This window comes from Callospermophilus lateralis, chromosome 7, assembly GCF_048772815.1.
Source record: "Callospermophilus lateralis isolate mCalLat2 chromosome 7, mCalLat2.hap1, whole genome shotgun sequence".
In the NCBI taxonomy this organism is placed as follows: Eukaryota; Metazoa; Chordata; class Mammalia; order Rodentia; family Sciuridae; genus Callospermophilus; species Callospermophilus lateralis.
The window spans coordinates 62,792,895-62,820,541 of record NC_135311.1 but is presented as its reverse complement, the minus strand read 5'-3'; the positions used below and the strand labels follow the sequence as shown (position 1 = coordinate 62,820,541).

At 33.8% G+C, this 27,647-nt stretch overlaps 1 protein-coding gene across 2 annotated transcripts in view; it reads right to left on the bottom strand.

Moving 5' to 3' along the window:
* Mtf2 (metal response element binding transcription factor 2) overlaps nt 1–27,647 on the bottom strand; it is a 55,028-nt gene that overhangs the window by 6,048 nt on the left and 21,333 nt on the right. Inside the window, exons 2-12 of one of the 2 annotated variants that reach the window (XM_076863480.1) lie at nt 19,877–19,893; nt 19,695–19,796; nt 19,506–19,587; nt 15,826–15,921; nt 15,491–15,591; nt 14,960–15,108; nt 13,540–13,635; nt 12,490–12,558; nt 11,554–11,677; nt 4,325–4,392; nt 2,423–2,593 (exon numbers count right to left, since the gene is read on the bottom strand). In XM_076863480.1, coding sequence (XP_076719595.1) covers nt 2,423–2,593; nt 4,325–4,392; nt 11,554–11,677; nt 12,490–12,558; nt 13,540–13,635; nt 14,960–15,108; nt 15,491–15,591; nt 15,826–15,901 — 854 coding nt within the window. In that variant the 5' untranslated portion in view covers nt 15,902–15,921; nt 19,506–19,587; nt 19,695–19,796; nt 19,877–19,893. Of the gene's footprint in view, nt 1–2,422; nt 2,594–4,324; nt 4,393–11,553; nt 11,678–12,489; nt 12,559–13,539; nt 13,636–14,959; nt 15,109–15,490; nt 15,592–15,825; nt 15,922–19,505; nt 19,588–19,694; nt 19,894–27,647 lie in introns of both variants that reach the window. The other variant, XM_076863479.1, reaches the window with a different exon arrangement.

The following is a 27,647-nucleotide window of genomic DNA, read 5'->3' as shown; positions in this document are numbered from 1 at the left end:
GATGGAACATCATATCAAAATCATCATAGCAATGAGAAAGAAAATTTGTGGATTTTTTTTTCCTAATTCATAATATGGACAACTACTAGAAAAAGATTAAAGTGATGGCATTTAAAAGTGATAGGAATAGTTAGCATTTTTTTCCTTCTTGAAAGAAACCTTACAGTCTTATCTGCTTTATTACAAACTTCAAATTGCTATGATACATCACCAACATTTTGTAATTACATTTTCTTACTCTCCAAGATGACTATTTTATTTACTCTTTAGGTTTTCCTCTCTGTGTAACTCTGAGCTATAATTTTTACTTCATATTCCACTAATAGAAGCTACCAACTTGTTTTAGTCATCTTCCAACTTTCCAATATGTAATACAACCAGTATCTATCTATACTCATCTTCTTTTTCACCACATTTCAAAAGAAAGGTGTTTCTCCTTCTATCAAAGCCATATCCCATTGATGCTCTAGATCCCTTTCTCAAAGGTGCTACAATATCTTCAATTAGTTCCACTCTCTCCTATACCAATATCCTCTTCTTCACTGGATCATTCCTATTAGTGTAAAGAAAGAGATTCTAATTATCTCCCATCAATTAAAAAAAAATCATATACTATTTCCCATCCCTCCCGTCTTCGGCTGCTATTCCATTTGTCTACTTCAGTTCACAGTAAAAACTGTCTGAGCATTGATGACATTTACCCCTTCCACTTTCTCCACTGTCATTCAGAATTCTTAAAGGTTGTTTCCTTACCCCACTTCCTTTATTATCATTATTCTGAATCTTCCTATGTTGCTCATGTGTAGAAGCACAGTTTTGACATGTAAATTTGGAACTGCTAGAATCAGTAACATTTCTGGCTTGTATCTTTACTACTCCAAATAAATTGTTTCTGATACAAAATGTTATTCAATAAGCATTTTTCTCTCATCTTAATCCACCTCTCACCATCATCCAATACAGCTTAATATATTAATTTTTTTGAAACACTCTATTTCTTTTAGTTTTTATAACATTGAATTTTTCTGGTTTTCTCCAAACTCACTGATCATTCTTTTTTGTTTATTTTACCTCTCCAAATTTATAAATGATGCCACTTTTCTGAGTCACATTCTCTGCTCCACTTGTTTCCTAGATAATTTCATGCATTCTCACGGCTTTATAAATCACATTCCAAATTTATACAACCTGCCCTGGGCTCTCCTATAAGCTCTTGACTCATATCTAATTGCCTAAATGTCACACCATCATTTAAATGTCCTTCATAAGAATTTCACTCAATGAGTATAAAACAGAAAAGTGCTTCATTCACTTTGCCAAAATAATGTTTATCCATATCCTGTTAATAGACACCACCACCCATCAGTAGTTTGATTCAAAAATCATTTAACTTGATTCCTCCCTTTCTCTCATGAATTTAATTAACAGCAAGTTCAATCAATTCTGCCTTGAAAAGAGATCTCAAATCTTTTCTCTCCATTTGATTGTTACCACCTATTCTATTTCTCACCCAAACAACTCCAGAAGTATTTTCTCTTCCATGTTTTTATCTCTATACAATGCATTCTCAAAAGCATATCCAAAGAAATTTTCATAATTAAATCTGTTTATATCCCTTAAATGGCTCCTCAATGTTCTTAGAAAATAACCCAAAGTCTTCTTGAGACTTACAAGACTCTACAAGATGAAGACCCACCCAATCTTCCCAAAATCTAATACAACTCCCTGATAATGCCATACTAGACTTCTGTGAGTTCCTAGAATGTCTCATGGCCTTTATGCTTGTTATAGAGTGCTTTTCCCTTTATTCTTCATATTTTTAGATCATTCTTATTCTTCCCCATTCTTACTAAGTCTAAACCTTAATACTGTCTTAAATAGTCCTTCCTTAAGTCTCCCTTTTAAAGTACAAAGACCCCATTTCTACTGATCCTACTAAAGTCTAAAATAGTGTGCAATTTCTTTAAATAGCACTAGCATGATCAGTAAATATTTTACTGTTATTACCCTTTTTTCCCCCCATATAATATAAAGCCCACCAGGGCAGAAGGAAAATCTGTCTTGTTGTGTTTTCCCAGCACTTACATAATCAGGCATTTGGTAAATGTGCTGAATATGAATGAATGAATGAATAAAAAATAAATGAACAAACAAATGAACAGGCCAGTAATTTAAGCTGTTTGCTAGCAAAATCAACAGGGTCTATTCCTTGAGGCCAAAGGTCTAAAATAAACAAACATACATACATCTAGTATCAACTCTTCATACCTTGTCTAAGAAAGAAATTATGGACAGGGGAAAAAAATAATAAATCAAGGTAACTGCCACTTGTACTTTCAAATATACTAATGAAACTAAATAACATACATTTTTAGTTACACATAAGCTAAAGAGAAAAACTAAGCCACAGATCAACTTTTACCTTGAATCAGATATAGGTTTGGATGCCTTTCTGCCTTTAATTTTAAATTCATGGGATGTTCCTTCAGGTTCTTTCTCTGCTTTGAAAGCCACATTTGGTGGCACAGGAGGAACACGAATTCGCAACCCAAACAAATGCTTCTTCTTCTTTATTTCTTTCCCAGACATAAACCTAAATTTTTAAAAAAATTAACTAAAATTTTAAAAACTGAACACATATATACATGGTAGACCCTAACTTTTTCAGATATAAGGTCCTTAGACACAAAAGCCCACCAATACTACAAAAACTCCTTTTTTCCCTTTGCTTTCCTTGATAACTATCTGCCTCAGAGCCAGTCCACAATAGGATATCATGGGAGAAAAGATAGGACTACAAGGGAGAAAAGGAGATGTCCACTTTTTAACAGGGCGTGAAGGGCAGGCATGGTGGAGCGCACCTAAGGCCCAGTACTTAGGAAGCTGAGGTAGGAGGATCACTGGAGCATAGGAGTTTGACACTAGATGGGGCAATACAATGAGACCGCATCTCAAAGAAAAAAGAAAAAGGGGGAGAAGTGTATGTATAAGTTCCTAAAGCAAAGAAGATGAACACAAAATATTATCTTTTTTAGTCCCAATATATTTTTCCACATTTTAGTGTCACCTACTAGAAAAAAAAAATCTCTAAGTGTTTAGAAAAAGAAGAAATCTATTTCAGAATAAATGTGCAAAGAGAGGAAATATGGTCAGGAATCATGAGTGACCACATTGGGAAAGATAATTCTAAAGGTCCCCAAAATAAAAGGAGTGTCGACATTCAGTGTCACATCTGAAGTTGGAAAAACTTACAGCAGAGAAATTTTTTTTTTTTTTTTTTAAGTGGAGTGTGGACTTGGGCCTCTGAAAAATATATTCCCTAGCCCTTGCCTTTTGTCTTTGGGGGTTCCTATTTCCAAATACCTTCAACTACTTCAAACCTCCCTGGCTACAAGAACCTCTCTCTAGCAATTATTGGGCATGTTCTTCCACTTTAATATAGGAATGAGAAGCCCCCATTTCAACCACAATAAGAACAGCTGTGTTTCTGGCACCCTAAGTTCAGAATTCACTGTCCCACAGAATATTTTTACCTGTACAATAATTGCTCAGGTACCCTTATGGCTTTCCAACTACTCTAAAGCTCTAGCCACTAATAATTAAAACATTATTTAATGAGGAAATGTTGTCAAGTATATTTCTTTTGCTTTAGTATATATACCTTTCTAATATAAACTATGAAAAAGCAATTCTGATGCTGTCATTATTTAACACAGCAACTTGTTTGAAACAATAATTTTATAATGTTATTCAATAGTTTTGAGTCAGCACACATAAAATTCCTATGGCATTTTGAAACATTTTCAGGAAATATAGATATGCTGGTTTTAAAAAAAGGAAGGTGATCTATACAAGAATATATCAAATAATGTCAATTATTATAGACCACTCATACCAGTAATATTCTTTTCTGTAAGTAATTTTAAGACCAGAGATCTTAATCCTTTAAAAACCTTATATTCTCTATAAAATCTTCCGCTATGTTTTGCATATTCTTACCTGCTAGCAAGATTTTATTTTACTTGCAGTAGACTGCATTGTAAAAGTAAAAAGCTACTACTGAATATGCTTTTTCAACAGAATGGACCAAATTCCCCCCCCTTGAAGATGCTGATATGCCTCCCTCCTACCATTCCCAAAAGAAGGCTTACTCTTCCTTCTCCAACCCTCAGGAATTTCTACTTTACTCTGACCAAAAGAGATTTAGGACATCAAAAAGTTTTAAATGGTATTCTAGATACCAATCCCACAATTCTTAACGCCATAATTCCTTATACTTACTAACTGTCTCCCTCATAGGGTTACATAAAATAAATCAACTTACATGGTCTTGTAATCATTTAATGCCTCCAGAACATGCTCATATCTTTCAGATTTTGGTGTGTCTGCCAGCTGTGAAGTATCAAGAAACAATTTAACGCACTACAATTTCATCAGTTAGTAATATACAGGTACTAGATAGAGGCAATATGATGAAGAGGAAAAGTACATTGACTAGTAGTCTGAAGACCTAAATTCTAATTCCAGGTGCTCACTGATTATGTGATCTACTCAGGGTCATTTAATCTCTCCAGGCTTATTTTCTCAACTACAAAAAGTAGAGTTTAATTATTAGTTCATTATATGGACAAAATGATGTCTGTGAAAGAACTGAAAACTATGAACACTAATAAAAATGGGACCTTGGTATTAGTTATCACTGAATTTTTAAAATTCTATAACCTGGGGGGAAAATACATTAGAATTATTTTAATATATACCATGAAAGCTCCTAACATATCAATATAAAGGGGTCTAAAAAGTAATGAGAAACATTTCATTTCCCAATACCTCCAATATGATCATAAGTAGAAAAAAATGTGAAATGGGGGCAGTGTTTCATAACAATTATAGACTTTAAATGGCCCTAAATGCTTAACAATTTTTCATCATAAACCATTTTAACTAAATATCCAATTCTATAAAATATTCTATTTTGTTCCAATAACAATTTTCCCCAGAGACTTTTCCACCTCTTCTTCAAAGTTTAAAGACTAGGACCTATTAACAAAAAAATGTTAAGTTATAAACAAAGTATCACAGTTGGCATTTAAACTATAGCCAGTGTGTTCTTTACCAGCTGACTATCAAACCTTAGAATTGTTTTAAATGAAAGAGCAAATAAATCTGCCTAAAATAATACTGGAGACTTAAAAACCATCTATTCCAACTCTTTAACAGATGAGTTAATAAATATAAAGGTTAAAAGAACTGTTCAAATTCCCTTGGCTAGTTAGGGAGAGAGCTAAAGCCTCAACCCAAATGACTTTCAAGTCCATTCTTCCAACACTGACTGAAATCCCACTATGTGCCACTCTGATTGATGCTAAAAACAAAAAAATACATGAACAAGCTCAGATCATCATACCATCTCCTCCTACTGTAATTTCTGAGGTGTCCAATAATAGAAAATTTCTTCCATTTTCAGTGCTGAAAATTAAATCCAGGCCCACACACATACTAAGCATGTGCTCTACCACTAAGCTATACCCCCAGCCCAAGAATTTCTATTTACAAAAGAATGAAAAAAATCATACTTTAAAGCTTAAACTCTAAATCTAATTCAACCTCCCACCAAAAGTGCAATCTCTTTTTATAAGAGAGCTAGTCATTCAACCTTAGCTTTATTATTACCATTGATAAAAGCTGATACACAGGGTTAGGGGTCCAGTTCAATGGTAGAGCACTTGTAGGTGCAAGGCCCAAGTTTAATCCCCAGTACCACAAAAGAGAGGGAGGAAAGGAAGAAAGAGAGGAGAGAAAATTACACGGGTAGGGGGTGAGGAGGGCAGGCAGGTAGGCAGAGAAAGGCTGATACACCTACTAAGGAAGCCTATTCCATATGGTAAGCAAAACCTCCCTTGAAGTTTTCTATTCCCTCTTTAGCAAGACAGCCGTTTAAATATTTGAAATCAGTTATCATGTCTAAGTATTGGATTAGGGTAAAGTTTTTAATCTTCTTCCTGTTCCCCACTCACCACCACAAATCTAAGATCAAATTGCAACTACTATCAAGTATCCTCTGTACTGTTTGTGTTTATGCCTAAAAACAGTACTTTATAACTGTTAATTTTTGTTTTTAACTCTAATTATTCCAGAGGATCTTTTCTCTTGATTCTGACACCTTTCTTGAATTGAAGGTACAAACAGAGAATCCCTATGGCCTTCCATTACAGTCTTCTTCAAGAATATCTAAGTCATTGATTTTGTTACTGTTTTTCAACAAGTTGCCCATTAATTTCCACTTTAATTAGTTCACATTTCAAAATCCTATCCAAGATCAAGTTATACTATGTCTATGCCATGCCCACAGAATTTGACAAATATTGCTAATCATATCAACAAAGAAACTAGGGTATTTAACACACTTTATTCTAATAGGGTTTTTTAATTGCTTTTTTTAAATCTTCACAAGTCATATATCTGATATATGCAATTTTGTTAAGAATCAACAACAAAACTGAGTTTCTAGTTGTTGAAACAAAGTTATAAACAAAGTATTGAAATCCTCTTATTTTTTGAAAATCACAAGAACTCCCTTTTCTTTTGGTACTTATTTCCTATGGTTTCTCAAAAGTTTTATAGAACTCCATAATTATTTTGCATAGGACAATATATTTTACTCATAAAAAAGGACCAGATGTTTCCTTTGTGTGTTTTGCAAACTAAAAATGTAACTTAATAGTATAAATTGTATCAAATGTAATTCAAAGTATCATATTCATATGACCAAAGTTGGTAACATATCTCCAAAAGAGAAATCCTCTTGCTCCAACCTTTCTATACTTACCTCATACTGTACTTTTATTTTCAGTTTTACACATTTCTATACAAACTTACATGCTATTACTAACTCTTCATTTCAATAAAATACAACCCTCCATTACTAATGCTGAATTCTATACCACCTAGGCTTATACATGCCAACAGTTTATTTTCCAACTCATATACTAATAAATAACCTTCCGTGTCCCAAGTATTGCTATTAATCAGATTTCTTGTTATTTTTCACTTTAAAATATTTTACTACCTTAATTATACTAAACATTTCTCTCGCAAAATATTTCTACCATGGTATTTCACTGAGTTTCATTTATGCTTTTCTCCCTACCTCCCTCAAAAGTTTAAGACAGCATATATATTTTTCTACTATCAACCTTAGGGTTTTTAAATTTAAGACCACAGTTAATGTAAAGTATGTTATTAAAGAATCAAAGACTGGGGCCAAGGTTATGGCTCAGTGGTAGATTGCTTGCATAGCAGGCATGAGGCACTGGGTTCGATCCCCAGCACCACATAAAAATTTAAAAAAAATAAAGGTATTGTGTCCATCTACAACTAAAATATTAAAAAAAAAAAAAAAAAAAAAAGAATCAAAGATTGCCAGGCTTGGTGACACATGTCTGTAATATTAGCTCCTCTGGAGGTTAGGACAGAAGGATACCAAGCTCAAAGCCAGCCTTGAACTTAATGATACCCTGTCTTTTAAAAGAAACAAAAGAATTTTTTTAAAGGGCTGGAGGTGGGCTCGGGTGGTGGCTCAGTGGTAGAGTGCTTACCTAGCATGTGTGAGGTGGCACTGGGTTCGATTTTAAGCACCACATATAATCAAGTAAATAAAATAAGGTCCTTCAACAACTAAAAACAAAATTAAAGGAGGGAGGACTGGACGTATGTCTCAGTGGTAGAGCACTACTGGGTTAAATTCCCAGTATCACCAAAATAATAATAATAATAATAAAATTGACAAGAGGTAAATCCAAAAAAGTACCAGCATCTCTTTTTAAACTGGGCTTGGTGGCACATGCCTATAATCCCAGCAGCTTGGGAGACCGAGGAAGGAGGATCCTGAATTCAAAGCCAGTCTTAGCAATGGCAAGGTGTTAAGCAATTCAGTGAGATCCTGTCTCTAAGTAAAATACAAAATAGGGCTGGGGGTGTGACTCAGTGGTCAAATGCCCCTGAGTTTACTCCCAGGCACACACTTCCCATCTCCTTTTAAACTCCTGAAAGCAATTTAATACACCAGTGACACTTCATTTTAAATAAGAAATCCTTATTATGGTCTCAAATGATAGATTTTTACTAAAAAGAAAACATTTCAAAATACTGTAGCTACTTACATTACTACACTCAGTCTATATGATAATCATTAAGAAACCAAATCTCAAAGATGTACAAAAACTACGTAAGGATTGGGGCTGGGGTTTTTGGCTCAGCAGTAGAGCGCTTGCCTCACACATGTGAAGCACTGGGTTCGATCCTCGGCACCACATAAAAATAAATTTAAAAAATAAAGATACTTTTAAAAAAACTACATAAGGAAATATGATATTAAAATATCACTATCTTCTAACATGGTTTTAAAAGTTTTTTGCTTCCCTTCACAGCAACCCTATAAAACAAACAACAGAAAAGATATGATACATGAGAGTCAAATATGCCTTTCAATATGAAAGGATTACCTACAAAACAAGTTTAATTTTGAAACTTCTTTTTTTTTTTAATTAAAAGAAGTCACAGCTTTGAATAATAATGTGTCAATGTAGGTTCATCAATTTCAACTAATGTACTACTTTGGTGGGGGATACTGGCAATGAGGGAGGCAAAGTTATGTGTAGGAGAAGTGGAGGAGTGTACCCTCCTCTCAATTTTGCTGTGAACCTAAATCTCCTCTAAAAATAGCCTTTAATATAAAAGAGGGGCTGGGGATGTTGTTCAGTGGTAGAGTGCTTATTTACCATGTACAAGGCCTTCCATTCAATGCCCAGTATCACAAAAAATAAATAGATAAAACAGAATACAGTATTTCCTTCATGACAATGACAATCCAAAAAAAAAAAAAAAGAAAGAAAAAAGCACAATACACTAAACAGAATACAACCAATTCAATATAAAATTACAGCAAGTAATTACAGAGGTATGTTATATAAATAACAAATATCATTATAGTTCATCTAGTGTCATTATATATTAAATTAGGTTTGAATTCAAAGCTCAGGAATGGTAAATATGGATTCAGTTCCTCTCTGTGATTAGGGACAAAATGTACATTCCTAGCCAAAATGTCACAAAAGTAATCTAACTTCTTTTTTTTTTTTTAAATAAACTTTACCATATGAATGTCAATAAGCTTGATTTTTTTTAGCATTTTTTAAAACTGTTGATGGACCTTTATTTTATTTATTCATATGAGGTGCTGAGAATTAAACCCAGTGCCTCACACATGCTAGGCAAGTGCTCTATCACTGAGCCACAACCCCAGCCCATAAGCTAACTTTTTAACATTATCAAAAGATGACTTTCTTTCATCTAAGCAAAGGGAGGAAACTCCACATTTAAGAGAGAGTAGAAATCATAACACTTCTGTGTTTTATCTCATTTTTGAAGAGAAACTTCTACAGCAATATAATCTATACTATGTATAATAAAAGCTGATGTTCAAAATGACTCTTGAAAACTCCAAGGTACTAAATTATAAAATATTACATTTAGTATATACTATTTCCTATGTCTTGAAAATAGTTCATGGAATTTTATGGAAAAAAATTTGATAAACCTTAAGTTGGATCAGTAACAAAATTCAATTTGCAATTCAATTCCAATGAAACAAGAAATTCTTATTCAAATATGTCCATCTTTGTTTCATATTTAAAAGTAAATTAAATGAACACTGAAAAACAGATCAGCAAAAAATTTATAATTTCATTACTAAAATATCACTCTAAAATCTAATTGTAATTACAATAAAAAATGTAAAAGACTGAGAATTAAAAACCTGAATGTCAATTATCAGTAATTAGTCTGTAGATGAGACAACTCAACTAAAAAGTATTTTCTTATTTTAACTCTAAGAAAGCAGTGAGGAATGATTAAAGTCCTTAAGTGGCAACCATCCTTTGAAAAGTTAAATTTGGGGCTGGAGTTGTGGCTCAGCAGTAAAGCACTTGCCTGTACTAGGTGAGGCCTTGGCCTTGATCTTTGGAACCACATAAAAATTAATTAATTAATTAAAGAGATTGTATCCAACTATAATTAAAATATTATATATATACTTTTTTAAGTTAAATTTACTTTTTTCTCCTTTTTTTTCCCTGACAATACTGGGGCTTGAATCCTCAATCTCATGCTAAGGAAAGTGTTCTATCACTGGCCTACATCCCTAGCACTTCTTTTTCTAAGACACTACTATATAGGCTATAGATAATAAAAACATTTACTTGCTAAAGTAAAATTTTACTGTGGATCAGAAAATTTAATTGAAGATGGCACACCAGGTATACAGATGAATCTGTATATGAAGCACTGAAAGTATCATGCCTAGAAGGAAGAATTTTAAAATGAATGCATTGGAGCACTAAATATTAAGATGACTATAAAGAACACTACAGTTACTATTAGTGCCTTACTTTTTTTTTCTCTCATTAGTTTACTGAAATTCAAATTTATAAATCACAACATTCAAACTTCATTAAAAATTTTCTAACACTTGAAACGCCTTCTATCAATAGAATTTCAGTAATTCTATATTTTAATACTTAAGTACTGTTATTTGTTTTATTTTATGTAGCTAATATACCAACTAAATAAATGTAAATTATGCTCTAATGGCCCCCAAAACCTCAAAAACCCCAAATACCATTTATATGAGTTTTATAAACTCTCACTTGCCTAAAACTAATAGAAGAAATTCTCCCTAAATTTCAAATCAGCTTACAATTTTTATCTCAAAGTATGCATAATTAAAATGTACATATCTGATTCTATATTATGAAACAAATTTTTTAGTTTTCAACCAAGAGTAGTTAATAATATGTATTTTAATAAATCTAAATAAATGCTAAAAATAAGGTAAATTTTTCTAATTTCTTCCCTCTTTGTGCTAGTCTATAGTTCCAAAATCTTTTTCAATGAACATGCACTACTTTATATTCCTTTGTTTGTTTTTTTTAGAAAAATTCTTTGTAAAGACAGTGTAAATAATTATGCTTCACAAACGAGAAGCAAAACAAGATTTTCAGAATGAGGAGGGACAATCTCCAACTCAGGCAGCTTCACTCTCTAACTCATCATTCTAATCCTGTTATCTGATCTCACCATTCCTGGAAGTCAGAAATATATGAGTACCAACAAGAGAGGAAAGAAGAAAGCTGCTTACATCTCTTAGAAGAAAAGGAGGTGAAACCATGAGTGAGACACCCAATACAAAGAATTTCTCCCACCCTTCTATCTTTATAATGATTCTCACTTTAGAATACAGAAGAATCAAATAATTTACTTCCTCCATCTATAATTTTCCAGAGTCAACAGGCAATAAATAAACATAGAAGGATGAGAAAGCTGGTCCTGATAAGCCTATCACATTTATTCCTCCCCAGAACTAAAAATAAAATTCTACTTTGGTCGTATGACTTGTCTCTTAGATTGTTGTTGTTGTTGTTTTTTTTAAACAATAACAAAACAAAACAGAAAAATCATCAAGTAGCTAATGAAGTTAGCTCTAAGGTCACCTACCTCTCCAGGGTGCAATCTATCCCAGTTTTCATTAATGTATGTCATAAGCTCAAGTTCAGAATCAAAGTATTTCTTCTTGTGAATAACACTTAGGTTGTAAAGGCATAGGTGTGCTATATCTACCCTGGAATCAAAAAATAATCAAAATATACAAAAACAAGGTTTTGGGTTATTAAAAAATTAGTTTCTTTATAAAATCAGTAATTAATCCAAAGTAAATTATTCAGATGGATAGAGGGTCAATGTCCTAAGTCATATTCATAATACAATAAATCATTACATATGAAAAAGCTGGAAAACATTAGCAAAACATTAACTTATTATGAATAATAATTATAAACTAAAAGATACCTGAATTACTTCTTAAAATGCATTCAAAGAGGATCTGAATTTAGGAGAAAATAATTTACAATCAAGATTTTTGTATTTTTAATACTACATAGAAACTACAGAACAGACCATACTTTATCAGGCTTTACTTTATCTAATTCATGAGTTAAATTCTATCTGTTCCTAAATTATGTAAAAGATAATAAAAATACTTATAAATACTTATTTTAAGTATTTTATTACAAAATCTATAAAACTAATCACACCACACATTCTGTATAGAATTACTATACAGAAACTCATGTTTGTTTAACCTACGTATCTTCTACTATATGCTATTCTAAAGGCACAAATGAACTGGAACTATGAATAAGATTTAAAATACGTTTGAAAACTACATTTATGCCATTCTACAATAAACAGCCTTATTAACTTAGCAATAAAAGTGAATAATAATTAGTGAAGATGGCTTAAAGATAAATAAAAGAAATAAAGCCAGGTATAAGGAACAAAGTTTTATTTAAATAAGTACACAGACACAGAACTTTCATTTTGGAGATCTAATAATATAGCTCCTTTCTTCTTAACAGAAATATCCATTCTTACCACTGTAATGGTAGACGTTTGAGGTATTCTGGTCCAGAACTGCAGACAGAGCAAATAAATGTATAAAACCTAAGGAAAAAAATTTTATAATGTCATCAAGAATATAAATACAGGCAAATAGTCAGCAAATGAAGATCCTACAGTCAATGTAAGGACTCACACCCAAAACAAAAAGTAATTTCAATAATGAGGCTAAATTTAAGGAATTTCTTTTCAAATAACAAAGTAGTTAGGGAGAAGGGACAACTTTCTAACTATTAGAGTCCTTTGACATTCCCGCAGATTCATATGTACCATAATTTACTAATACTTGCGTGTGTTAGGAACTTGGTGGCTGCCCCTATATACATTGTCCATCCAATGCTCAAAATAACCTAGTAAGATAAGCCCAAAGGAGACATGCTGACCTTCTTAAAGTCAAAAAGATGGTAATAGCTGCATAAGCCAAGGTTGAAACCCAAATTTAGTGCTCTATCTTTAATTTTACCTCCTAGAACTCACTCTGTTCTTCCACATAATACTCAATATAGAAAGTATCTGCTTTTAGAAATTCTTTAAGGTATAAATTGTGTCTGTGATAATTGATGTATGTACATCCCATGTATGTATTATATGTCAAAATACATTCTGCTGTCATGTATGACTAAAAAATAAAAATAAATCATATGGTCAAAAAAAAAACATAGAAAAAAATAAAATAAAATAAAATAAATAAAAAATAAATAAATTGTGTCTGTGGCCTTTTCCAATTCTCTGTCGTATGATCCTTTCTAAGTTTTTTAAAGGAAGGTACCAATGATAGTAGGTTAGGGTGCTATGGAGGCAACAGAAGTAAATGCAATCACTGACACTACTTAAAAGTTCTCTGGAATAATATCCAAAAGCACAAAATCATGTGTATTTAAAGCATATTATTCAGTATTTTCCCTGAAGTGACCTCTTTACAAATCACTGTCAAAAATTTTTTTAGAAATTACAAACTGTAAAATAAATACAATGAAGAAGTCACAAAAATAAAATTAATTAGTAAGATTAAAAAGTTCTTCTTACCTATCTCCAAATAGCATTGGTTTTTGAAGGCATTGCACACAAGCCTCATGAAACCACTGCTTACATTTGCAGCACTGTAGCATCTTTAAATACCAGCTATTAAAATAAAAAAAAAGTTAAGACTAAAATTACTACTTTTTGATGAGGGAAAAACTTCATTGTTCATTAAAACAACAAAGTAGCATTATCCAAACTACAGTCATGATTAAAGCATTATGTTTTTCTTTTTCTTTCTTTTTTTTTTTTTTTTTTGATGGTGCTGGGGATTGAACCCAGGCCCTTGTGCATGTGAGGGAAGCACTCTACAAACTGAGCTATATCCCCAGCCCAGCATTACGTTTTTCTTTTTTTTTTTTTAATATGTATATTTTAGTTGTAGTTGGACACAATACCTTTATGTTATTTATTTTTGTGGTTCTGAGGATCGAACCCAGGGCCTCACGAGCGCTCAGACTTCCAAATAGCTAGGATTACAGGTGTGCACTACCATACCAGGCTGATATAGCAAAATTTAATAATAAAGATGAATAAAATTATAGCCTCTAATTATGGATATATATAAATTAACTACAATGGTCAATTTCAAATGATTTCTTCTTTATAATCTAGTTAATAATCAATGATAAGGTGGCTGTCAAAGCACCTGGGAGTCAAAAACAAATATACCATCTCTAGTACCTGGATGGCATATTTTTTTCAGTTAAAACTTAGAAAAACTACATGGTATTTTCCTCTGGCAAATGATATCCTGTATTCATAAGAAATGGAATATTTAGGAAAGAATAGTAAGGTATGCCCTCTAATCAATCTATGAAAAAGTCTCATCTTTGTTCTGTAGCTTAAACCAACATCTGTCTCTTATGCTCTTATGCTCTCAAATAACAGTATCAAATGTAACAATTTCTAAATGGTCAATCATATTAAATGTGAAATCCAATAAAACTAAAAATTTTCAGACCTGACAGTGGACCCCTACAGTATATATTTTTTCCCTCTACAGTTTATTTTTATAAGATACATAAATATATATAACTCATTTTAAAATGCCAGAATAGGGGCTGGGATTGTGGCTCAGTGGTAGAGCGTTCGCCTAGCACAGGCAGGACCCAGGTTCGATCCTCAGCACCACATAAAAATAAAGGAATTGTGTTGTGTCCATCTACACCTAAAAAAATAAATATTTTTTTTTAAATGCCAGAATTGCCTTACAGTAAGATTTTTTTAAATACATGAATATGATTGAAACCTAGATGTGAATTTTTTGGGTGAAATAATGGTGAATTTTCTTCCCCTAGCTGTCTTTAGTGATACTTTCAAGCATCTGCAATTCACTACTAATCTTACCACCAATCAGTAAGAAAAATAAGACAATGTAAGCGAATGAAAATTAAAAGGACATTAAGTAACTGTATTTACTTACTCTCCAGGACCTCCACAATAGCAGTAACACTGCTGCACATTGGTTTTATGACCTGCATCCCATTCAAGGTCTGCCACACTATAGGGTAATGTCTGCTTCATGACTTGCAATGCTTTGGCATTTGGTCCTTTTTTAAGTGCACCACCCCTCTACATATTAGAGGGAAAAAAAATCATTTGAAAGAGTAAAGGTTAAAATTTTAAACACAGTTCTAAAATTTTAAAATGCCTGAGACTGCTAAAAAAAAAAAAAAAAAATCTGTTCTAAATTTCTAATATCACAAACTGATTAATAATCTCCATTTTCTGTCTTCTTTCAAATTACTGCCCCAATTCCCATACCACTGTCATGAAATGAAGAATAACTTCAAGTCACTTAAGCATTAATTATTTATCAAACAATAAACGTCGATTTTTCTGGCAAACAACAATTGTTCATACCATTCAAATAAACTTTTGATGTAAATAATTATTATATTGATAGCTTTAAAAATACCAGCTAGGGCTTTAGCCCAAGACACTTAAAAGATACCTTTGTTGTTGTTGCAAAAACACATTGTCGACAGAGCCATTTTTCATCTGAATCAATCACACTGGAATCAATATGAGGTGTATGACACAACTGATGGTACCCTTAATATCAAAAAGAGCATAAAGCAAATTCTATTTTATTAATAAATAAGGCAAAACACATTTTCAAGAAGGCATTTTAGTACCGTTTCCTGCATTAAAATATTTACAATTGATGAATATAACTTTGGATAATAGCTTCAAATTACAAATGTATTTTTTAGTCATTCATCTTCAACACAGGTACTCAGTATATAACTAAATATTTCCACAAGACTAAAAGAAATCAATGTTTACCTTGGCCACATTTATCACATATAACCATTTCATTAGGAGCTTCTGAATACTCTTCTTGACATATTGTACAGACCATTTCCCCACTTCCAGTGGCTCCTGAAATGTTTAAAACATACATAAAAGGCAGGGGGTCACAAAGAATTCCATATAAAACTATTTTTATGACTCAGTAGGTAGCCCACGTGGGCAGTATTTGATAACTAGATCAAAATGTTTCACAAGACAAAATGCTCTCTCAAAATGGCATTTCTAGTTTCTCTGTGTTCTTTCCACCTTTAACTTAAGATACCTGTGTACATTCACACTTCAGTCTGCTTTTTGGCAGAGGGCACAATTTACATTGTTCTCAGGCAGCATCTCAATTATTCATTTCTGATATTCCTACTCCTGGGGGTAGGGTTAGGGGGTTGAGGCAGGTTTAAGGGCACACATTCATTCATCCTACATCACTAATATCATGAGACTAAAGGAAAAGGGCAAGGAAAATATGTAAATAATCTCCTTTCTCTATGGATTCAGAATATTTCTTTGGATTTACTAATTTATAAAAAAGACTGGACACCAATTATTTCATCTCTGAAATCTGGAACTATGCTGAACAATAATGTACCCTAACAATAAAGTACCCAATAATGTCTGCCACTGTAAAAAAGTCTGGAGTTCCAGTTATCATTCTCGTGTGTGTGTGTGTGTGTGTGTGTGTGTGTGTGTGTGTTTTCTTATGTATTTTCTGGTACTGGGGATTAAATCTGGGGGCACTTTATCACTGGGCTACCATCCCCAGCCTTTTTAATTTTGAGACAGGCTCTCCCTAAGCTGCTTAGGCCCTCATTAAATTGCCAAGGCTGAAATTGCTATCCTCCTGCTTCAGCCTACTGAATCCCTAGGATTACAGATATGGACCAATTCACTTAGCTATCAACTACACTTCTCATCTAAATAAAAAATCATTTTTTCCTTGAGCATTGTTATTCTTAAACAAAAAAGAAAAAAAAATCAAAAAATTTAGAATATAATTTTATCATACCAGCACAATTATCATTTCTAATATTCTCTTCATGCCTATTTTAATACAATCAAAATAATAACACACAGTTTACTTGCATACAAACAATAATATTCATCATTTTGTGCTATGGGTCAAGTATTGTTAAGACTATTCACGTTTTATTTAATTCTAAAGCTAACTTATTAGATAAATATCCTACTCCTAGAGAAAAAGTGAAGCTCAGACAGATACACTAACCAAAAGACCCTCAACTGTAAAGTATCAAGACTAGGATCCAAATTCATAAGACAGAATTCCCATTCTCCCCACCACAAGGTACTTCCTTTCACTAATACTATGTAATAGTTCTTCTATCAAAAGCATTTTCACACAGCCAGTTTTCAAAATTATGACTTTTAATAACTGCATTATATTGCATCTAGTGGAAAGAACCAAATTTAGTTCATTACACTTCTACTGTTGGCCATATAGGTTAGCAATTATTGTTTCGTCTGGTTTTTGTATTTTTGCTTACTTGTTTGTCTGTTTTGGTCTCCTGTCGTCTCTCCTCAACTCTGTTTACTTGGTATGCTTGGTAGGACCTGGCCTCCCATAGCTCCTGGGTTTATGGCTCCAGTCAGGAAAGTAATCAGACAGCCTGGGACCTCTCAGCCCAAATCTGCAACTCCCTGGAAAGGGAATGATAGCCCCTGCCTGGAGTAGGTGCCTGAGTTGATTCCCACTATAAGAGTGAGAGGGAAGGCAGGTCTTCAGTAAAAGGGGTGCTGATCCGTAAACAATATACATTTACCTCAGAAAACATTCCTGAGGAACCTGGGAATACTTGTGAAGTACATGTTGTTTTGTTGTTGCTGTTGTTGTTTTTACCATCAAGTGTACAAGAATCTTCCCATATAGCTTAGTGGTCCTCTACTAGAAAATCTAACTGATTACTGTAGTCTTGGTCTTTGCATTTTAGAAATACAAGATTTTTGTTTGTTTGTTTAAAATATGCTACAGTGAACATTTCTCCTCTAGCTTTTTTCTTTTAAATTATTTCTTATGAAAAAACTTCTAACAGTTCTAGAAGTGAGTCTTGTTGGACAGATCAGAGTACAAAATTTTTATGCATTTAATGCAATTGTTATAACTGAAATAGAAATTTATACTGTCACCAGCATTGCAGGAGTATATCATTTCAAAGAAACAAAAAATAGCATAGGTGTTTAAATACCTTTTTGAAATTATGTAATAGTCTTAACATCACACATATCTCCCTCTTATGGCACACATTTCTTTACTAATAAGATCACATTTTTCCTTATTTATGTAAACTTTTTTAATATTTATTTTTTAGGTGTAGATGGACACAACACAATGCCCTTAGTTTTATGTTGTGCTGAGAATCGAACCCGGCTCCTGCCCGTGTTAGGCGAATACTCTACCACTGAGTCACAATCACAGACAGCCCCTAATGTAAACTTTTAAGAAGTATATTGCTAGGGCTGGGGTTGTAGCTCAGTGGTAGAGTGCTTGCCTCGCACATGTGAGGCACTGGGTTTGATCTTGGCACCGCATAAAAATAAATATAATGTGTCCATCTACACTAAAAAAAAAATTGAAAATAAAAAGTATATTGCTATGGGCTGGGGTTATAGCTCAGTGGTAAAGCATTTGCCTCACATGCGTGAGGCCCTGGGTTCAGTCCCAAGTACCACATAAAAATAAACAAAAGAAACAAAGATATTTTAAAAAGAAAAAAAGAAAGACTGAATCTTCTTTAAAAAAAAAAAAAAAAGTATATTGCTAGATAAAATTAATGTATTGTTATATGTATAAAATACATATACGCGGGGCTGGGGATGTGGCTCAAGCGGTAGCGCGCTCGCCTGGCATGCGTGCGGCCCGGGTTCGATCCTCAGCACCACATACCAACAAAGATGTTGTGTCCACCGATAACTAAAAAAAATAAATATTAAAAAAAAATTCTAAAAAAAAAAAAAAAAATACATATACGCACATTATTATATACATATATTATTTTAGAGTTATACACACAAACATAAATAAATAACTTTTAGGGTTCTTACAAGAAAGAAAACTACTAAAACTATTTCCTGCTGATCTGTCATATGATTTTCAGGTTCACTTTGTATTTGTATTCTATAGTAATAAGTTTCTAGGTGCAACAAAGAGTTACATGGTCAAGGAGCAATCCTTTGTAATTCTAGGGGGTAGTATAAGGAGCCAGTGAAGAAAAATCAACCACAGATCACTAATCTGATATACAAGGTGGGACTCTTATTAGACAGGATCCTTCAATTTTCACAACTTTCTACCTCTATGTAACTGGTTTACTTTTTCTTTCCGCTACTTTTTAAAGGAAAGGAGAAAAGGAGGGAACAAAAAGACAGACTTATCATAAACCTGCAAAAACCTCCAAAAGTTGAAAGGGATACATAGCAAAAAGAAGAGGAACAGGAAGCAATATTACATGTCCAGTCCCACTATGGAGAAACCCATCTTTATTTACAAAGTAAGGAAAAAGGAGTAATTCTGTTTGTAGGGTACTTTTTAAACTCTCCTCAAATGTGATACTGAATTATCATAAAACAATACATTCAAAAGAAAATGTCAGGTTGAAAATCATATTTCAGTATAAAACATGTTCAAGAGAAATAGTAGCACCTGCCTGTTTGAATGTCCTTCCAGAGAACCCAGGATTTAGAACTGTCTTCAAATATGATGAAGCAGCTCTGTTTCAAAATGTTTATCTGCAATACAGAAGAATATTTATTTCTTAAATTATCAACATGAAATTTAAGATTATTAAAAGTTCACTGCAAAAACAGAAAAAATGCCTTCTATCAGGATAACTTGCCTTTTTGATAGTTCCAAGATAAAACAAGCCATCTGACCATCTAGCTAGGACATCCTGACCCTCTTCAAATTTACATGCTGGCTTTTTGGCTTTATGTCCATCCTGTAAAGACAGCTTGGTCAAGGATGTTGGGGTCTTTTGGTTTCGACGTAAAGGAGACCGCTTGTGGACCAGTGAATTACCTGCCCCTGTAGAGTCTCTGTTTCGGAAATAAAAAAACAAAGATAAAACTTACTTATACACAGTTTATACCAATGATATGTCAATCAAAAATTGATTTGTTAAAAAAAACTTAAATTGAAGGAAATACAAGAACCTCAAATCACAAATACTCTCCCAGTAAGTATAAAACAAAGCAATAGCAATTCTCAATATTCATTCATTGTATACCCTAAAGTGAGGTCCAAATTCAGCAACTACTCTAATATAAACATATTTGGGCAGGTGTCATTAAAATATCAGCTTTAAGGGTGGGCAGGCAGGCAGGCAGGCAGGCCAGTCATGAGGAAAGAAAGCCTTGAATCTCATGACTGAGTTTAGATAAAGAATAAAAGTGACTTAAACCTTAACTCCTAATTATTCCACAATCAGTAAAGACACATTAACTCTGGGCAGGTAGATGGGTATAGTCACACTCACTGGAAGGGCAATCAATATTTTTTCTACAGGAAATCACTACTGAATTTAGCCTTATTTGATTTTCAGGGGTTTACACACAATCCTTTAAAAATACAGACTGGGAGTCTAAAACAAACTGAGAACCATTAGTTTCACAAAATCACATTCAAATGCAAAGTGTATTATTAAGAACATTTACTTCTTTTTAAGCAAGTGACCTCAAAATGATACACTACATGTAACAGTCATTCTATAAACACCACAGCATACCATCAAAATTCTTTTTGGGGAGTAGCAGGGATTGAACTCAGGGATATTCAACCACTGAGCCTCATCCCAGCCCTATTTTGTATTTTATTTAAATACAAAATACAATGAGTAACTTAGCACCTCAACTTTTGCTGAGGCTGGCTTTGAACTCGGGATCACCTCCCGAGCTTCTGGGATAACAGGCCCGGCTATCATCAATTTTCTTAAAGGTAACAAAGCAGTATTTGGTTTCACAATTCCATTTAGATATATTTCACTAATTAAACATACAATGAGGGCTGGGGTTGTGGCTCAGCGGTAGAGTGCTCACCTAGCACGTTCGAGGCCCTGGGTTCAATCCTCAGCACCACATATAAATAAAAATAAAGGTATTGTGTCAACTACAACTAAAATATATTAAAAAAAATACAATGACATATAAAACTACATAGATGATAATCCTAAAATTGACAGAATAAAAGTTAGTAAAAATAAAACAAGTGGGGAAGGAAAAATGTTGCATTACCTAAGAATTAAGGATAACTAATTTTAGGACCAAAAACTTCACAAATTCTTAGGAATCCTGACACTGCTACAACATAAATCTTAAAGATACTATGTTATGTGAAATAAGCAAGACAAAAAGGACAACTACTCTATTAATTCTAGTTACATAAGGTACAAAGAGTAGAAGAGTAGTCAAATTCATAGAAAGTAGAAGGATGGTAGGTAGGAGCTGGGAGGAGGGGAGAGTTAATGTTCAAATGGGACAGTTTTAGTTTAAAACAAAATACATTTTAAAGATATCCAAAGAAATAATAACTAATACCTTCTTAAGTTGCTTAAAAACATTAATCTATACATCCAAGAAGCTCAACAAACTTCAAATACAATAAGGGCAAAGAAATCTACACTCAATCACACCACAGTAAAAATGCTGAAAGACAAAAAGAAAATCTTAAAAGAAGCACGTACAAGGAAATCCCAATAGGATTAATGAGACTGCTCATCAGAAACAATAAAAGAAGGCAGCTGGATGACATAAAGTGCTGAAAGAAAAATTGCCAACCAAGAATCTTACAGCTAGCAACACTGTCCTTAAAAAATTGGAATAAAGGGGCTGAGATTATGGTTCAGTGGTAGAACGCTTGCCTAGTATGTATGAGGCACTGGGTTCAATTCTCAGCATCACATATAAGTAAGTAAAGGTCCATCAACAACTAATAAAATATTTTTAAAAAAAAACTGGAATAGATACTTCCAGATAAACCAAATCTGTACCTATTATTAGCAGTGCCACCTTACAAGAAACACTAAGGAAGTTCTTAAGGTTTAAAGTAAATAAATCAAAAAGAAATTAAAATACACCCACATATCAAACAACAACATTGGTAAAAGTAATTAAATAATTATAAAGGAATGAAAGCATATTTCCTCCAAACCAAATATACAAAATATTAAGTATATAATTCAATTGTTAGGCTTAAAACATATAGAAATATGCTACATTTGAAAAGAACAGCAAAAAGGAGGCATGTGGGGGCAAAACAATATTAAAGAAATGACATATAAGATAGTAACTTGAACACAGAGGAATGAAGAAAATCAAAAAAAGTAAACACAAGGATAAACATAAAATGAAGTTTTTCACATAGAGAAAGTATCTGCTGTATCCGTAAGTCACTCACTGTTTCAAGTAATAATGGTATTCTATGAAATAGCTACTATTAAACTGGCAGAAATACCCTATGCATGATTCCTGTTTCATCACACGATATTAAAAACCTAAATTCAAAATCCAAATTTAATAATTTTTACTGTTTCATCAAAAATGTTCTTAAGTAAAATTAAATTGTGCATATATGTCTATGTCTATTTTATATTTTTTACTGTGAGCACATATCAACGAAGAACACTAGCAGAGTCTGATGTCACTGCCTTGATTCACACTAAGGTACAGAGCAGTTTTAGCTAACATTGTTTGTGCACCATCTGTACACATGTCAACACAGTAGGGAAGGCAAAAAAACAATCAGGTGTGCTACAGTTCCAGCTATTGGGAGGTTGAGGTGAGAGGATGGCTAGAGCCTAGTAGTTTGAAACAAACCTGAGCAACATGGTAAGAACCCATCACAAAGAGAAAAGAAAAAGAAAAATGTTAGTATTATTTGATCTTGTAGATCCTCTGAAAGTGTCCATGGATTACATTTTAAGAGCCATTGTTCTAAATAAAAAAATTATATACGGCCATATATATTGTTAAAGCCATCTATGAGAAAGAGATGCTTTAGTAATATGAGGGGTTTAAATGTCTGACAGGATAAGTACTAAAAAGCAGAAGTAAAAATGGAAAATTGAATCACAATTAATTCTATCATCTGGAATGCTCAAAGCCAGGCTGAAACCTTTGGACACTGAAACAATTTTATACCTTAAAATCACAGTGTGAAAATAACCATGTTAGCAAAATCAATTTTTAAAAAGCTATACATCTGGTGATTACCTGAGGGGTTTTATACCCCTTAAGTAACTAACCAAAGCCTGAACAACATAAATATGGTAAGAAATGACCTCAAGACAATGCCAAGGAGTTAAAACTATGTTATGACCTAGAATCTTCTAATTCTGAAGTGGAAAATGTATAAAACAACCAACAATGCAAACATTCCCAGACAGTTTTATATGCTCCACTATTGTTTTAATAAATTTTTCTTGATGGTGAGGTCTGCTTCTTCCTTACTCTATCCTGCACTATTCCCACGCAGAGTTAAGTGTCCGTAAATCAATAAGATCTTATTTTTCCATTGCCTACAGTTTATGTCATGGTTTTCTTTTTCTTTTCTTTTTAGAGAGAGAAAGAGAGAGGGAAAAAGAGAGAGGGAGGGGGAGAGAGAGAGAGAGAGAATTTTTTAATATTTATTTTTTAGTTTTCGGCGGACATACCATCTTTGTTTGTATGTGGTGCTGAGGATCGGACCGGGGCCCCATGCATGCCAGGGGAAGGCGCCACATCCCCAGCCCCTATGTCACGCTTTTCTTTCTTTTTTTTTTTTTAAAGAGAGAGTGAGAGAGGAGAGAGAGAGAGAGAGAGAGAGAGAGAGAGAGAGAGAGAGAGAGAGAAATTTTTTAATATTTATTTTTTAGTTATCGGCGGACACATCGTTGTTTGTACGTGGTGCTGAGAATCGAATCCGGGCCGCACGCATGCCAGGCGAGCGCGCTACCACTTGAGCCACATCCCCAGCCCCTCATGCTTTTCTTAATACTCCAATGTGCTGTGTCTTGGAATGAAACCTAACCTAGTAATAGTTACCCTTGATCCCTTATATCTCTTCCTACAACCTTATTTCTCCTCCCACTCATAGCCAAACCTCTAACAAAGTTGTTTAAGATTATCATGTGGCCCACCCTACATTAAGAATTTTGCATATTCATTTGCAAAACATTTTTAAAATTTTTTTTTAGTTGTAGTCGAACACAATACCTTTACTTTATTTATTTCTTATGTGGTGCTGAGGATCAAACCCGGCACCACCCAGGTGAAGCAATCTACTGCTGAGCCACAACCCCAGCCTCCCCGCCCCCCCCCCCCCCCCCCCCGACAAAACATAAAAATAAATAAATGAAATAAAGATATTGTGTCCATCTACAACTAAAAAAATGTTTTTTTAAAAAAGAATAATCATTGTAATGCTGGGTACAGTGGCGCACGCCTGTAATCCCAGCAGTTCTGGAGGCTGAAGCAGGAGCATCCCCAAGTTCAAAGCCAGTCTCAGAAATGGCAAGGTGCTAAGTAACCCAGTGAGAAGGGTCTCTAAATAAAATACAAAATAGGTCTGGGGATGTGACTTAGTGGTCAAGTGCCCTGAGCTCAATCCCCAGTATCAAAAAGAAAGAAAGAAAATAATCACAGTATCAAATACTATGTACAATTTTCCTTTTTACTATAAACTACTACAAACTTTAAAAAGGAGACAAAACAATTATAATGAACTATCACAGACTTATTATTGAGTTTGAATTATCATCTCAGGGTCAAAATCATTCAGTAATACACCCATTTTTCTCATCTTTACATGTATGTTATCTAATGTCATCGATATCGTCAAATTGTTCTCCTAAAAGGTACCAATCAACATTCTCTTTCAGCTCCCTACCATCAGGTGAGCCGCTTCCCTCTGCCATACTCTTCCACCATGTTGTTCTGCCTCACCTGGAGCCAAGAGGAATGGAGCTAGCTGTCAATGGACTGAGACCTCTGAAACCAAATAAATCTTTCTTCCGCTAATTGTTTTTGTCAGATCTTTTCTAGTCAGAGCAGTCAAAAAGCTGATTAAAACACTAGTATTAGGGGTGGAGTTGTTGGCTCAGTGGTAGAGCGCTTGCCTTGCATTTGTGAGGTACAGGGTTTGATCCTCAGCACTACATAAAAATAAATAAAGACCTACAACTAAAAAAATATTTTAAAAAAACTAGTATTACAACACTGCTAGTGACATCCATCTTGAAAAAGACTCAACAAAGATGTTTCCTCCCTTAAGAGCAAGTAAAAACCAAGGGTTTAAGCCACTATTTCTTTCTTGTTCTACTGTTCCTACAATAAATAAGACCTTGACTCAAGAATTTAGAAATTAGCTAAATAATTTTAAAAAGAATGTGCCTTAGGGAAAATTTTGAATTCCTCCCAATCCGTTCCTTAATTTTATTCCTCCAGCAAATTAGAAGACCATCTGAATTAGTTGTGTGATCCTGAATAAACAGTTTATTTAATTTAGCTAAAATAATCTCTTAAGTACTATTGTGAACTTTAAAATAGAGGGTAAGAGCTGGTCACAGTAGTGCATACCCATAATCCCAGTGATGTACACCCATAATCCTGTGATTCGGGAGGTGAAGGTGGGAAGACCCCAAATCTGAGGCCAGCCTAGACAACTTAACAAGATTGTCTTATAAATGATAAAATAAATTTTAAAAAATGAAATAATAATAAGCCCGGCAAGGTGGCACATGCCTGTAAACCCAGCAACTCGGGAGGCTGAGGGAGAATCATGAGTTCAAAGCCAGACTCAACAACTTAGCGAGGCACTTAGCAATTCAGTGAGACCTTATCTCTAAAATATTAAAAAGGGCTGGGGATGTAGCTCAGTGGTTAAACACTCCTGGGTTTAATCCTCAGTTGGTACAAATAAAATAAAATAATAAAAATAAAAGGGAGGTTGGGGATATAGCTCAGTTGATAGACTGCTTGCCTCAGATGAACAAGGCCCTGGGTTCAATCCCCAGCACCACAATAAAAAAATTTAAAAAAAATAAAAGGAGCTGGGGATGTAGTTCAGTGACAGAATGCCCCTGGGTTCAATCCCTACTACCACACCAAAAACAGAAAGGAACTAAAAATATAATTAAGAAACTATATTTTGCTAGGTCCTTACTAACAAATGATAAAAAGAAACCTCAAGAAATCTGATTTATCTTCAGGTCAATTACTATTCCTTCAGTAAATATTTAATTAGTGCCTGTGCTAGGCCCTATGGATAAAATGTTGAATAAGATAGTCAAGGTCTCTATTCTAAGAGCTCAACATTCTAAGAAAAATTCAGCTAGATCTTCTTTATAAAGATTTTTTTTTTTAATTCAAACCCATCCACCACCAATTCAGGTTAAATACTCTCTTGGTATGTTATAGTTCCTCCACCATTAAATTTCTCAAACTGTGCTCTATTTGCCTAATTGTCTTTACTTATTCTACACCGGCTACATAGCCTGTACTCAGAGGGGAAGATTGTCCTTTCTTATTTACCATAACTTTCCCAGTGCCTAGCATAGCATGCAGAATGCAGTAGGAGTATAATTAATAATCAGTGAACTACCAGAAGTAATTGGTAGTTTAATTAAAGGCAATCTCCTTAAGGGCCAAATGTCACTGCCCTGACATAGGATTCACCTCTCCAGTAGAAACTTTCATCCTTCTACTGTGTTGCTACACTTTCCATCCTCTCCTCTGGTAACCCCAATCAACCAAGACACATCCACCACAACCACGTCTCAGGTACTCCTGCAACTACTCTTTAGTCCATGAAGTGCCACTAGGCAGCTAAGGGAGAAGAAAAAAAATCTAATTCTACTTTATACTGCCATATCTCCTTTTCCTTTAATATTTTTTAGTTTTAAATGGATCTTTTATTTTATTTATTTATTTACATGCGGTGCTAAGGATCAAACCCAGGGCCTCACACAGACCAGGCAAGTGCTCTACCACTGAGCCACAACTCCAGCCTGGAAGCACTCTCCTTCTTGACTCACCAATCCAGAAAACCAAATAACTTTGAAAAATAGCAGGGGGAAAAAAAGAGCACTGCTAAGAGAGAAAAAAAAAAATAAAAAACTGCTATCCTAACTCTGAGCACCAATAGGTCTCATCTCTTAAGAACACAAACCTGCCATGATTCCCATGCTCTTTCCAATGATTTTTTCCATTCCATTCCTGGGAAAAATAGCAAATATGTGGGTTAATCTCATGTGAAAGATAAAATCTTACTGAGAGTGACACTTGGTGAGATCTTTCTTTCAGACATAGTCAAATTCATGAGGCCAAGCAGGGCCAAAGTAGGACCCAGAAGCAAGGGAAACAGTAAACAAACTTGGCCCTGTACCAAATCTATAGGTAAGGAATTCTCATGTCTTGAGACAGGTTATAAATAAAATGAAGCTTGGATGCCTTCTTTTTGATTGAGTAATGCCTTAAAAATCTTTTTTTTTTTTTTTTTAAAGAGAGAGTGAGAGAGAGAGAGAGGAGAGAGAGAATTTTTTTAATATTTATTTTTTACTTTTCGGCAGACACAACATCTTTGTATGTGGTGCTGAGGATCGAACCCAGGCCGCACGCATGCCAGGAGAGCGCACTACCGCTTGAGCCACATCCCCAGCCCCCTTAAAAATCTTATATCAAATGAACATCAACATAGAAGACAAAAAGCAGAAAACTTCGGGCTTTCTAGACCTTCTTTCTTAAAAAACTACTTTCCTGACTCAAGCCCATCTATCAAGTTCAGGTTAAACATTCTCTTGGTATGGTACAGTTCTTAC